At 44.9% G+C, this 15,073-nt stretch overlaps 1 protein-coding gene across 1 annotated transcript; it reads left to right on the forward strand.

The window, feature by feature from the left end:
• Window positions 1-5,328: 5,328 nt before the first annotated feature.
• Window positions 5,329-14,198, forward strand: LOC140468018 (uncharacterized). Its single transcript, XM_072564167.1, has 2 exons — window positions 5,329-6,289; window positions 11,242-14,198. Exon 2 carries the CDS (start codon window positions 11,601-11,603, stop codon window positions 13,479-13,481), a length of 1,881 nt encoding a protein of 626 aa, XP_072420268.1. The 5' UTR covers window positions 5,329-6,289; window positions 11,242-11,600; the 3' UTR covers window positions 13,482-14,198.
• The last annotated feature ends 875 nt before the right edge of the window (window positions 14,199-15,073 follow it).

Raw genomic sequence — 15,073 nt, forward strand, 5'->3', positions numbered from 1 at the left:
CACCTCAAACACATCTTGCTTTCTGCAGTACAGCTGTATGCAGGAAACAGGTCTTTAGCACGAGCGACCTGGGTTCGATTCCAGCCTTGGGTGACTGTCTGTGTGAAGTTTGCACATTCTCCCTGTGTCTGCATGGGTGTGCTTCAGTTTCCTCTCACAGCCCAGACACGTGCACTTTAGATGGAATGGCTGTGCTGAAATTGCCCATAGTGTCCAGGGATGTGCAGGCTATGTGGGTTAGTCATGGGTGATGCAGAGTTTTAGGGTAGAGAAGGTGGGTCTTGGTGGGATGCTTTAGGACTGCATGGTGCTCAGTGGTTAGCACTGCTGCCTCACAGCGCCAGGGACCTAGGTACAATTCCAGCCTTGGGTGACTGTCTGTGTGGAGTTTGCACATTCTCCCCATGTCTGCGTGGGTTTCCTCCAGGTGCTTGGGTTTCTTCCCACAATCCAGGAATGTGTAGGTAAGGTGAATTGGCCAAGCCAAATTGCCCGTGGTGTTCAGGGATTTGTCGGTTAGGTGCATTAGTAAGGGGTAAATGGAGAGTACTAGGGAAATGGGTCTGGGTGGGATACTGTTCGAAGGGTCGATGTGGACTTGTTGAGCCAAAGGGCCTGTTTCCACACAATAGGGATTCTATGATTTTAAAGTAAGGATTCTATTCTATGATTTACTCAGATCCTGTCACGTGACAATCACCAGTTGTTGGCATTGTTTGAGGGTCAACTATTGTCCAGGGTACCAGATGTTGTACTGGGAACACTCTATACTGAGCCAAGACAGTGGGTAGAGCCTATGCCATACTGGGCTGAGATGGTGAGTAGATTCTCACTCTATACTGAGCCATGATGCGTGAGAAGATGCTCACTCTACACCGAGCTGAGAGAGTGGGTGGAGGCGACTCCATGCTGAGCTGAAATTTTTGATCAATTAATTAATGTAACATCACATCCAAGAAGCAATTCCTACAGTAGGACTCCCTCTGTGCTGTGCTGGAGTGACATAATTGAGAGGGATTTGAACTCACAAACCTCTGATTCTGGGGCGAGACAGAAACAGCCAACTGCAATTGAATTAATATTATCAATACACCTCGATGTTGCTGCAAAAGCGATTGCAATCGCACTTGTGAAATGTGAGTTGCCTGATGACTGTTCTCAAAGACCTGCAGATCTGTGAGGGTGTTTCAGTGCGAGGAGGACAGGAAGATGAAGAGCTGGTACTGTTTTGCATCTCATGGTATGTTTGTTCTAATTTCTTCCATTGTCTGAGATTACCCGCAAGATGATGCGTGTCCGTTTTACAATGTTACATAATGTTGGAATGTAAGAGCCATTAACCTTGTCCTTCAGTGTATTCCCTACACAGGCAAATAGTTATTTTTTGTTTCCCCTTCGTGGTATGGTGGTAACACTGACAAGTGCAGTGTCTCTTGCCTATCCCTAACTGCCTTCTTCAACTGCTGTAATACTTGGGTTGTGGGCCAAGGGGTGTGTGGAGTGAAGGTTCAAACGTTTGACTCAGTGAGTTGATGAAGGAACAGTGAAATATTTCCAAGTCAGGATGTTATGTGGATCAGAGAGGAACTTGGTGGTGGTGTTCCCATGTATCTGCTGCCCTTGCTCCTTGCTTTTCTGTGACCATATGCATGTCTAGTAGTCTCTTAAATGTCCCCAATGACCTTGCTTCCACAACTGCTGCTGGCAAAGCATTCCATGCTCTCACAACTCTGTGTAAAGAACCCGTCTCTGACATCCCCTCTATACTTTCCTTCAACCAGCTTAAAACTATGACCCCTCGTGTTAGTCAGTTCTACCCTGGGAAATAGTCTCTGGCTATCGACTCTCTCTATGCCTCTCATTATCTTATATGCCTCAATTAGGTCCCCTCTCCTCCTCCTTTTCTCCAATGAAAAAGTCTGAGTTCAGTCGACCTCTCTTCATAAGATAAGCCCTCCAGTCCAGGCAGCATCCTGGTAAACCTCCTCTGAACCCTCTCCAAAGCATCCACATCTTTCCTATAATAGGGTGACCAGAGCTGGATGCAGTATTCCAAGTGCGGTCTAACCAAAGTTCTATAGTGCTGCAACAAGATCTCACGACTCTTAAGCTCAATCCCCCTGTTAATGAAAGGCAAAACACCATATGCTTTCTTAACAACCCTGTCCACTTGGGTGGCCATTTTAAAGGATCTATGTACCTGCACACCAAGATCCCTCTGTTCCTCCACACTGCCAAGAATCCTATCCTTAATCCTGTACTCAGCTTTCCAATTTGATCTTTCAAAATGCATGACCTCGCACTTATCCAGGTTGAACTCCATCTGCCACCTCTCAGCCCATCTCTGCATCCTGCCAATATCCCGCTGCAGCCTACAACAGTCCTCTATACTGTCAACAACACCTCCAATCTTTGTGTCATCTGCAAACTTGCTGACCCATCCTTCAATCCCCTCATCCAAGTCATTAATAAAATTACAAACAGTAGAGGACCAAGGACAAAGCCCTGTGGAATACCACTCACCACAGACTTCCAGGCAGAATATTTTCCTTCTTCTACCACTTGCTGTCTTCTGTTGGCCAGCCAATTCTGTATCCAGACAGCTAAAGTTCCCCTGTATCACATTCCTCCTGACCTTCTGAATGAGCCTACCATGGGGAACCTTTCAAATGCCTTGCTGAAGTCCATATACACCACATCCACAACTTGACCCTCATCAACTTTTCTAGTCACATCCTCAAAGAACTCGATAAGGTTTGTGAGGCATGACCTGCCCCTCACAAAGCCGTGTTGACTGCATTTAATCAAGCCATGCTCTTCCAGATGGTCATAAATCCTATCCCTCAGAATCCTTTCTAACACCTTGCAGACGACAGACATGAGACCTACTGCTCTGTAATTGCCGGGGATTTCCCTATTTCCTTTCTTGAAGAGAGGAATTACATTTGCCTCTCTCCAGTCCTCAAGTATGACTCCAGTGGAGAGCGAAGATGCAAAGATCTTCGCAAGTGGCGAAGCAATCATATTTCTCATTTCCCAAAGCAGCCGAGGACAAATCTCGTCCGGGCCTGGCGACTTGTCAATCTTAATGTTTGACAAAATTTTCAGCACATCAGCTTCCTCTATCTCTATCCATTCCAGCATGCACACCTGCAAACCACCTAAAGGTTTCATTCACTACAAAATTCGTTTCTTTCATAAAGACAGAAGCAAAAAACACATTTAGGGCTTCCCCTACTTCCTCAGACTCCACACACAAATTCCCTAAGCTATCCCTGATCGGTCCTACTCTTTCTTTGACCATTCTCTTATTCCTCACATCAGTGTAAAATGCCTTTGTGTTCTCCCCAATCGGTTCTGCCAAGCCTTTCTCGTGTCCCCTCCTGGCTCTCCTCAGACCATTTTTGAAGCTCCTTCCTCGCCTGCCTGTAATCCTCTAGAGCTGAGCTTGACCCTAGCTTCCTCCACCTTATGTAAGCTACCTTCTTCCTTTTGACGAGAAGCTCCACTGCTCTCGTCATCCAAGGTTCCTTTACCTTACCACTACTTGTCTATCTCGGAGGGATATATTTATTCATCACTTGCAACAACTGTTCCTTAAACAGTCTCCACATGTCTATAGTGCCTTTACCATGGAACAATTACTCCCAATCCATGCTTCCTAACTTATGTCTAATCGCATCATAGTTTCCTTTTCCCCAATTAAATATCCTCCCGTTTTGCCTAATCCTCTTCTCCATAGATATGTAGAATGTGAGGCAGTTGTGGTCACTATCACCGAAATGCTCTCCCACCACAAGATCTGATACCTGCCCTGGCTCGTTTCCGAGCACCAAGTCTAGAATGGCCTCTCCCCTCATCGGCCTGTCAACGTACTGAGTTAGGAAACCCTCTTGAACACACCTTACAAAACAGCTCCATTCAAATCTTCTGCTCGAAGGAGGTTCCAATCAATATTGGGAAAGTTAAAGTCACCCATTACAACAACCCTACTACGTCCACACTTTTCCAAAATCTGCCGACCTATGCTTTCTTCCATCGCCCTGCTACTATTGGGGGGCCTGTAGTAAACCCCTAAAGAGGTGACTGCTCCCTTGCTGTTCCTAATTTCCACCCATACTGACTCGATAGGCAGATCTTCCTCGACAATGGAAGCTTCTGTAGCTGTGATACCCTTTCTGATTAGTAGTGCTACACCCCCTCCTCTTTTTCCCCCTCCCTATTCTTTTTAAATGCTCTAAACCCTGGAACATCCAGCAACCATTCCTGCCCCTGAGAAACCCATGTCTCTGTTATGGCCACAACATCATAGCACCAGGTACTGATCCATGCTCTAAGTTCATCACTTTTATTCCTGATACTCCTTGCGTTAAAGCAAACACACTTTAGTTGATCCCTTGGTTCCTTCCCAGGAAAATCCTTCCCACTAGCTGGTCTACCTCTTGCTATTGCCTCATCTGCATCGACTCTCACCTCCAGTATACAGCTCAGGTTCCCACCCCCCGCCATACCAGTTTAAACCCTCTCGAACTACTCGAGTAAACCTTCCACCCAGGACATTGGTCCCCTTCCAGTTCAGATGCAACCTGTCTTTCTTGTACAGGTTCCACCTTCCCCAGAAGGCATCCCAATTATCTACATATCTGAAGCCCTCCCTCCTACACCAGCTGCCCAGCCACTTGTTAAGCTGCGCCCGCTCCCTGTTCCTCGCCTCGCTATCTCGTGGCACCAGTAGTAAACTTGAGAACGCTACTCTGTTCGTCCTGCTTTGCAGCTTCCATCCTAACTCCCTGAAATCACTTTGTATATCCTCGATCCTTTTCCTGGCTATATCATTAGTGCCAATATGTAACACGATTTCTGGCTGTTCGCCCTCCCCTTTTAAAACCTTTCACTTTCCACTTTCTCTTTCAACCTATGCCCTCTAGTTCTAGCTTTTCCTATCCTGGGAAAAAGACCTTGACTATTTACCCTATTCATGGCCCTCATGATTTTATAAACCTCTCTACAGTCATCCCTCAGCCTCCGACACTCCTGGGAAAGCAGTCCCAGCCTGTTCAGCCTCTCCTTATAACTCAAATCCTTCATTCCCAGCAACATCCTGTGTAAATCTTTGATGAATCCTTTCAAGTTTCTCAACATCATTCCTGTATCAGGGCAGCCAGAATTGAATGCAGTACAGTCATCCCCCCCCCCCCCCCCCTCCCCATATCTGCGGGGTATATGTTCCAAGACCTGCCATGGAAGCCCGAAACTGTGGATAGTAGTGAACCCTTCCATTTAAATGGGAAATTTACCTTCTCGGCAGTCCCTTGGTCCCTTCTCTGTGTGGGATATCAGTAGGATTAGTGTTACTTCTGCAATTCCATTTTACAAAGGAGGTGAACTCACACCAGTGGGTAATTGTTTTAGTCAAGAGCTGAGTCAACAAGAATGGAAACGATGTAGAGGAAATGTAGAATTGTTTTTGTATTAGCTAAAATTGTATGTCAGAATGAAATGTGCCAATGAACAATAGTAGGTACGGTGGGCAAATAGATAAGATGTTGTGAGAGGATGAAGTTAAGCTAGATACGCCTGTACAAACAGTAGGTATAAACATCTGCTTCCCACTTTTATGAAAACACAGGAACGAACCCCAATTAAAAGGGTCATAGGGATCAGAACGGCCTCGGGAAAGGCACAGATGAAGGGGGTAGATAATGATGAAGAAGGGATATGCCTAACAATGACCTATAACAGGGTAAGGTCAAACAGCCTTGTGAGACCAGAAATAAGCATTTTATCACAGACAAGGCCGGATAAGGCAAGAGGCAAACAGGGGTAGTGGAGGCCGGTCTTAGGGAAGTGGATGATGTAAGTAGGGGAGGGAGCAATGTAGAACAATGGACATTAAATCATATAAATATTATGTATGAATTGAACCTAGTGTGTGTATGTCTTTTGCCTCTTAGACACGGGACAGCACACCCACTTGCAAGTGTAAAATAAATGACACTATTGATTCAGATCTTGTCTCGGACTGAAATTATTGAAGTGTGTGAGCTTTGTTTCTCACAATTGGGGGCTGTCCGGGATTTTCTTCCATCACCGGGGGGAGTGGCTGGCCTTGGACACTGGGAAGACGCGTCCCGTTCCCCATTGAGGAGCGGTCTCGTGTCCTGGTTTGGTCTGCTCCCTTGGGTGACTGGTACGAATCCCACAAGAGAGACATCTGAATCAGACAGGGATAGGAGGTCGATAGAAACTACGGCGATAAGGGGCCAGGCAACTCTGTGCACAGACCAAGGTAAGAAACCTGACTTTTAAGTATTGCCTTGGTGGCCGGGACAAGGGGTATTTACTCGCTGAGGGACTAGCGAAGGCCCCGGGAAATGGGGGGTAGGCAGAGTAGCTGTCACGCAGTACAGGAAGAAGAAAAAGTCCCTGGTAACATTCCTCCTGAAAGTCCGTTGGGGAGGATGTTGCGGGAATGGACAAGCAATACTTGTACAAGGGAAAAGGATAAAAAGAAAATGATTAAATATTGTTGTTTAGTATGGACGAAAGAACCAATCCTTCGTCCGGCTGTCTTCTGGCCAAAGTATGGTTCGGACGAGGATTGGGTCTGTCAGTATTTAGGTTTGTATGTGAATAAGAAACAACCTTTTAGTCAAGAGGAGGCGGACTATGCAACCTGTTGGAAGGGCAGTTTGGGAATGATGGTAGTAAAGACAAAGGATTCCCCCTCTGCCCCACCTAGTCCCTGGGATCCTCTTGGCTGTTTGCCTCCCCCATACCATAAAATCAGGTTAGGTGAAAATGGGGGAGGAGGAGAGACAGACAGACAGGGACAGGAAACAGATGATTCACGAGAGGAGGATGAAGGGGCAGTGGACGTGGATGTTGTTGTTCCTGACCCTCAATCCTCAGTAAAAGAAAGCACAGCTGCAGTAGATGTAGAGGAGGGCTCCGGAGGATCTAAATCAAAGCCAAAGGGGGGGAAAACAAAAAAAAAGGGAAGAACGTAACGACTTATCCCCTTCGGGAGGTACCAATAGGGGATAAAGAGATTGGGTTTGTAAGTGCCCCCCTCAGCAGTGGGGAGGTCAGAACATTTAAAAAAGAAATGAAGGTCCTGGTTGAGGATCCGGTGGGGCTGTCGGAACAAATTGATCAATTTTTGGGGCCCAGTCTGTATACCTGGGCTGAGTTAATGTCTATTTTGAATATATTATTTACTGGGGAAGAAAGGGGACTTATACGGGGAGCAGCCATTAAAATATGGGACAGGGAACATCCGATTGGAGATGGGGATGCTGGACAGGGAGAGGTGAAGTTTCCCCTCAGAGACCCCCAGTGGGAAAATCAAAATCCGGAGCATAGAGAAGAAATGAGGGAATTGAAAGACCTGATTCTAAAAGGAATAAAAGAGGCAGTTCCGAAGTCACAGAATTTGACTAAAGCCTTTGAAGTTAGACAGGAGAAAGATGAGACTCCCTCAGCTTTCTTGCAAAGATTAAGAGACTCAATGCGGAAATATTCTGGAATGAACCCTGAGGACCCAGTGGCACAGGGTCTTTTGAAAGTACATTTTGTGACAAAAGCATGGCCAGATATACAGAGAAAGATACAGAAGATAGAAGGGTGGAGTGAAAAGCCATTAGATGAATTGTTAAGAGAGGCACAGAAAGTGTTTGTAAAGAGAGAGGATGAGAGACAGAAACAGAAGGTGAAAATGATGGTAGCTACGGTTGATGAGGTAGTTAAGAAAAGAATGGAACCAATATTGAGCAACCGGAGCGGTGGGTGGCAGCATGTAGGACAGAGAGGAAGAGAGAAAGGGAGAGAGAGAGGGAGAGGACAAGGGGGAGTATTTGATAGAGGGTTCGAGCGACAGGGGCAGAGCTGGAAGACTCCACAGGCGGGATGTTATTATTGCGGAAAGATAGGGCATTTTAAGCAGGAATGTCTGGCTCTGAAAAGGGAAGAGAGGGCAATTCCGCTTATGAATTTTGATGAAGAATAGGGGTGTCAGGGGTTCCTGCCCTCGGGGGCCCACCAGGAACCCTTGATAAACCTGAAGGTGGGACCCTATAAGGAAGAGGTAGTCTTCCTAGTAGATACGGGGGCAGCACGGTCATCACTGAATTTTAAACCAAAGAAAGTAGAAATGTCGACACGGTCAATTACTGTTTCAGGGGTTAAAGGGGAGGGATTTACTGTTCCAGTATTTGAACCTATGATGATAGAAGGTCCTAAGGATAGGGTCAAAGGGGAATTGTTGTATATCCCTGATATAGGAAGTAACTTACTAGGGAGAGATTTAATTATCCTCTTAGGACTGGAGATTGGAATTCAGGAAAAAGAATTAGTTGTCCAAATGGCAATGTTGACAGAGGATCTGGAGAGAGAGATAGACCCTATTGTATGGGCTAGAGAAGGGAATCGTGGAAAATTACAGATCCCCCCCCTTGAAATAAATTTAAAAAGGAAAGGGGACGTTGTCTGTGAGCGACAATATCCCATTTCCATAGAAGGTAAACGAGGACTGCAGCCAGTAATTGAAGGATTGATTAGAGATGGATTGTTGGAGCCATGTATGTCTCCTTATAATACCTCAATACTACCAGTGCGGAAATCCGATGGAACTTACTGATTGGTGCAGGATTTGAGAACATTAAATCAAATAGTACTGATCAGGCACCCAGTGGTGCCAAACCCCTATACCTTATTAAGTAAGATCCCTCATGACCACAAATGGTTTAGTGTGATAGATTTAAAGGATGCCTTTTGGGCCTGTCCCTTGGCAGAGGAAAGTAGGAATTTGTTTGCCTTTGAGTGGGAAGACCCTAAGACAGGACGAAAACAGCAATACCGATGGACTGTGCTTCCCCAGGGGTTTACGGAATCCCCGAATTTATTTGGACAGATGTTAGAACAAGTATTGGAGAAATTTAGCAGCCCCAAGGGGACTACCCTGTTGCAGTATGTAGACGACCTCTTAGTAACAGGAAAAAGAAGAGAAAGAGTAGTAGAAGCCACTAACAAATTATTGAATTTCCTGGGTCAGCAGGGACTGCGGGTATCTAAAAACAAACTACAATATGTGGAGCAAGAAGTGAAATACTTGGGACATTTAGTTAGTGAGGGAAAGCGAAAGATAAGCCCGGAACGGATAGAGGGAATAGTGGGAATGCCACTGCCCAGCACTAAAAGGGAGTTACGCAAATTTTTAGGTCTAACGGGTTATTGCAGATTGTGGATTGATTCCTATGCACTGAAGACTAAGAAATTATATCTCAAACTATTAGAGGGGGAACCCAAATGTCTAAGTTGGGATGATGAGGAAAAAGAACTAGTTGAGAAACTCAAAAGAGATTTGATCCATGCCCCCGTGTTAGCCTTACCTTCTCTAGATAAACCTTTCCACCTCTTTGTTACCGTGGATAAGGGAGCGGCTTTGGGAGTATTGACCCAGAGGTGGGGAGGAATGAGACAACCAGTAGCATATCTTTCGAAGCTACTGGATCCAGTATCCCGGGGGTGGCCTGAGTGTGTGCAGGCTGTGGCTGCCACTGCACTGTTGGTGGAGGAAAGCAGAAAGCTTACATTTGGGGGAGCCCTAATAGTAAGCACTCCACACCAAGTGAGAACAATCCTAAACCAAAAAGCTGGGCGATGGTTGACAGACTCGCGGATTCTGAAATATGAGGCAATATTAATAGAAAAGGATGATCTAGTGTTGGTCACTGACAATTGTTTAAATCCAGCTGCCTTTCTTTGGAAAGGGGAAGGAGACTCTCCTCAGAATCCAGGGCACGATTGCCTTGACATTATAGAATACCAAACTAAGGTCCGCATGGACCTCAGAGATGTTCCATTTCATGCAGGGGTTAGACTTTTTATAGACGGATCATCCCGGGTGATTGAAGGGAAAAGATATAATGGGTATGCAGTCGTAGACGGGACAAACAGTAGTGTGGTGGAGGCAGGACGGTTGCCAAATGGGTGGTCAGCTCAGACTTGTGAACTCTATGCATTGGAAAGAGCCCTTAGAGCATTAGAGAATAAAGAGGGAACAGTATACACTGACTCTAAATATGCATTTGGTGTTGTGCACACTTTCGGCAAGATATGGCAGGAACGAGGGCTGATCAACAGCCGAGGGAAAGAATTAGTACATGAAGAATTGATTAAACGGGTCTTGGAGTCCCTATTACTTCCCCGAGAAATAGCAGTAGTGCATGTAAATGGTCATCAGAAAGGAAATGAACTAGAAGTTAGGGGGAATAGATTAGCCGATGAGGTGGCTAAGGAAGCAGCCCTGAACCCACAAGAAGTGGTGATTCATTCCCTAATACCTACTGTCCCAGGTCCTCGGGAAGCTCCTATATTTACTGAAAGCGAAGAAAATGAATTGAGAGATTTAGGAGCTGTAAAAACAGCAGACGGGCATTGGAGGTTACCTGATGGAAGGGAAATGTTAAACAAAATGATGATGCGAGAGATTATGGCCGTCCTACACCAAGGCAGCCATTGGGGAGTACAAGCAATGTGTGATTTAGTTCTTAGGGAATATGGATGTAAAGGAATATATACAATTGCTAAACAAATATGTGAGGGATGTATCATATGCAAAAAGGTAAATAAGAAAGTCTTGAGAAAACAGACCCCGGGAGGAAGAGACCCAGGACTGAGACCTTTCCAGAGTATACAAGTAGATTATACTGAACTCCCCAGGGTAGGCAGACTAAAATATATGTTGGTCATAGTAGATCATTTATCTTGTTGGGTTGAGGCATACCCCCTAGCTACCGCCACTGCAAGTGGAGTGTCTAAAACAATATTGGAGCACATAATTCCCCGATATGGGCTCGTGAACCATATTGATTCCGATCAAGGAACACACTTTACTTCTAAAGTGTTACAGGGGGTAATGAAAGGGTTGGGAATTTCCTGGGAGTTCCATACTCCGTGGCACCCGCCATCATCGGGAAGGGTTGAGAGAATGAACCAAACACTCAAACGACAGCTCTCTAAATTGATAATAGAAACCAGACTCCCTTGGACCAAATGTTTACCTATAGCTCTCTTGCGAGTACGAACAGCCCCAAGGAAAGACTTGGGACTATCCCCCTATGAAATCTTATTTGGATTACCTTACTTGGGAACGAATGGAGAATTGCCAATTCCCGAAACTAAAGATTTGTTTTTAAAGAAGTACATACTGGGATTGTCCTCCTCTTTGTCTTTCCTAAGGAAACAGGGTTTATTGGCACAGACTCCACCCCTTGAATTCACCGTTCATCCCATCCAGCCGGGCGATTGGATCTTAGTAAAATCATGGACAGAGACTAAATTACAGCCGGACTGGGAAGGGCCGTACCAGGCTCTTTTGACTACCGAAACGGCAATAAGGACAGCGGAGAAAGGCCGGACTCACTCGGATCAAAGGGCCAGTGGACCCTCCAGTTGAGGAAGAAGTCTGGACAGCCGAATCAACGCAAGATCCGCTGAAACTCAGACTAAAGAGACTTTGAGTAACTAATTATACAGTGGCGACGCGAGCGCGGGATTATTTCTGTAAGATTGTATATTAAGTCTTTTTGTGCTTCAGCATGATGTTTAGAATACTGGGAATGCTTAGAGTTATGATGCTAGCTCTCTTAGTATTGGCATTTCATCAAATATCATTTTCATATGTATTATTAACGGTTCCTGAATCTGATAACCCACAAGTAATAGACGCTGATGTATGTAGCTTAGTAAATTGTGGGGACGTAGATAATCAGAGACAGTATCGCAGCTCTGAGATACATCTTAAGTCCTATGGGGATGGCCTTGGGGACGGTACTTGGTATAACAGTCTTGTCACAGTACACCGGGCCCCCTTCCGACCAGCTCGCGATTGCCCTGATAAAAAGTGTAACCCAATATACCTAACAATAAGGAAAACCACATGGCACGAAACAATCCTGGGTGGGGCCACCTATGAGATACAATTAAATGAAACATTTGGGATAGAAATGAAAGCAAATGGGAAGGATTTCTTGGGCTGTTGTTTCCGAATTAGTGTAGGACAGGGAAAACGGGTAGAACTACTGGGTAATAAGATACAATCTTTCACCCCTCCCGATGATCCTAAAGTAGTAAAATTTATAGAGGTAAAGGACTTGAAACAGACCATTGAAATAGAAACTGGGTACGGGGATGCAAATGCCTGGGTTGAATGGGTAAAGTATACTGTAAAAAGTCTGAACAAAAGCAATTGCTATGCATGTGCCTCCGGTCGACCAGTGGCCCAGGTGGTTCCCTTTCCGCTCGGGTGGAAGCGAGACAGGAAGGGCATGAAATGTATGATAGCCCTGTATCAGGATGAGACTGCATGGAATGATAGGAACTGCACATTCCTATCTCTGATGTTCCCTCCCTTGGAGAAGAAAGATGTAAAAGTTCCCCCCCTGTTTTCTGCCGCAGTTGGAAATCACACCTCGTGTGTGCGTAGACGAGGTACAAGTCGGTCGAAAGATTTGGGGGAGCTGAAACTATGTACAGAGATTAAGAATGTCACCGAAACGGAGAAGGGAGGGAACTACTCAGCATTAAAGGTTCCCCGAGCGGATCTGTGGTGGTACTGTGGAGGCAAAATATTGAGACCCACCCTACCTCCGGATTGGAGAGGGATATGTGCAATTGTACAATTGGCAATTCCATTTACCCTGGCACTTGAGAAGGAAAACAAAGGAGGGAAAAAGGGAAGGGGTAAGAGATTACTGTTAGACACTTCTTTCGATGACAGGATTTATCTTGATTCGGTAGGAGTCCCGAGGGGAGTACCGGATGAATTTAAGGCTCGTAACCAGATTGCAGCAGGCTTTGAGTCAGCTCTCTTTTGGTGGGTAACAATTAATAAAAATGTAGATTGGATAAATTACATTTTCTATAATCAACAGCGATTTATAAATTATACAAGAGATGCGATTAAAGGAATATCAGAACAGCTTGATGCGACAAGTAGGATGGCATGGGAAAATAGAATAGCCCTTGATATGATTTTAGCAGAAAAAGGGTGTGTGTGTGTGATGTTAGGAGGAAGCTGTTGTACCTTTATTCCTAATAACACTGCACCTGATGGTTCAATTACTCGGGCCTTAAGGGGATTGACTACCTTAGCAGAGGAACTGGCTGAGAATTCAGGAGTAGATACATCTCTCACAGGATGGCTGGAATCATGGTTTGGGAAATGGAAGGGGGTGGTGGTTTCTATCCTTACTTCCCTGATAGTAGTAGTCGGGGTATTAGTAGCCATTGGCTGCTGTATCATACCCTGTATACGAGGACTCACCCAAAGGTTGATTGAAACAGCCTTAATGAAACAGATGCCCCTAAAAGGGAATCAGGTTGAAGGACTTTATCGACTAAATAATGAGCAGATGAGTGAGACCAAGATGGATGAAATCTCCGGGATGATGCTTGCAAATTTCGGGAGCGATGCTTAAAAATAAAATATTTGCAGAAGATAACAAATGGTAATTAAAAGAAAGAGGGGGAATTGTGGGATATCAGTAGGATTAGTGTTACTTCTGCAATTCCATTTTACAAAGGAGGTGAACTCACACCAGTGGGTAATTGTTTTAGTCAAGAGCTGAGTCAACAAGAATGGAAACGATGTAGAGGAAATGTAGAATTGTTTTTGTATTAGCTAAAATTGTATGTCAGAATGAAATGTGCCAATGAACAATAGTAGGTACGGTGGGCAAATAGATAAGATGTTGTGAGAGGATGAAGTTAAGCTAGATACGCCTGTACAAACAGTAGGTATAAACATCTGCTTCCCACTTTTATGAAAACACAGGAACGAACCCCAATTAAAAGGGTCATAGGGATCAGAACGGCCTCGGGAAAGGCACAGATGAAGGGGGTAGATAATGATGAAGAAGGGATATGCCTAACAATGACCTATAACAGGGTAAGGTCAAACAGCCTTGTGAGACCAGAAATAAGCATTTTATCACAGACAAGGCCGGATAAGGCAAGAGGCAAACAGGGGTAGTGGAGGCCGGTCTTAGGGAAGTGGATGATGTAAGTAGGGGAGGGAGCAATGTAGAACAATGGACATTAAATCATATAAATATTATGTATGAATTGAACCTAGTGTGTGTATGTCTTTTGCCTCTTAGACACGGGACAGCACACCCACTTGCAAGTGTAAAATAAATGACACTATTGATTCAGATCTTGTCTCGGACTGAAATTATTGAAGTGTGTGAGCTTTGTTTCTCACATCTGGAATGTTCCATGTAATATGTTTGGGCCGCAGTATACTGCAGGTAACCCAAACCACACAAACTGACTCTGCGGATAGGGCCGTCGCCCTGAACCCTTCCTATTCATATTCAGATGCCTTTTAAATGTTGTAATTATACCAGCCTCCAGCACTTCCTCTGGCAAATCATTCCAAACCTGCTCATTTGCATTAAAAAGTTTCCTCAGATCTCTTTTAAATCTTTCCCGTTTCACTTTAAACTTATGACCTCTGGTTTTGGACTCACCCACCTTGGGATAAAGACTTTGCTTTTTTTATCTTTTTCATGCCCTGCGTGAATTTATGAAACTCTGTAAGGTCATCCCTCAGTCTCCGACATTTCAGAGGAAAAAGCCCCAGCCTAGTCAGCCTCGCCCTGTAGCTCAAACCCTCCAACCTGGCAATATCCTTGTAAACTTACTTTGCACCCTTTCCAGTAAACAACATCTTCCTACAGCAGAGAGACCAGAAGTGTAAGCTGTACCTTAAAGTGGCCTTACCAATATCCTGTACAGCCGTAACATGATGTCCCAATTTCGATACTCAATGCACTGATCAATGAAGGTAAATGTGCCAAATGCCTTTTCCACCACCCTGTCTACCTGCAACTCCACCTTCAAGGGACTATTGAAAATAAGTACAACTAATAGTGCCTTTAGTTAAACCAATAACTCTTTGGATCACGAGTGTCCTTTATAGAATTAAACCTGCTGGAGTGGCCTACATGTGACGCCAGATGCACAACAAAACATTTAAATTTTAGTAACTCTCCTGGATGCCTGGCAA

The sequence above is a fragment of the Chiloscyllium punctatum genome, chromosome 46 (genome assembly GCF_047496795.1).
Source record: "Chiloscyllium punctatum isolate Juve2018m chromosome 46, sChiPun1.3, whole genome shotgun sequence".
NCBI classification, from domain to species: Eukaryota; Metazoa; Chordata; class Chondrichthyes; order Orectolobiformes; family Hemiscylliidae; genus Chiloscyllium; species Chiloscyllium punctatum.

Bases quoted from the DNA above. Each gene is read 5' to 3' on its own strand.
- LOC140468018 (XM_072564167.1), top strand. From the start codon at position 11,601: ATGATGTTTAGAATACTGGGAATGCTTAGAGTTATGATGCTAGCTCTC.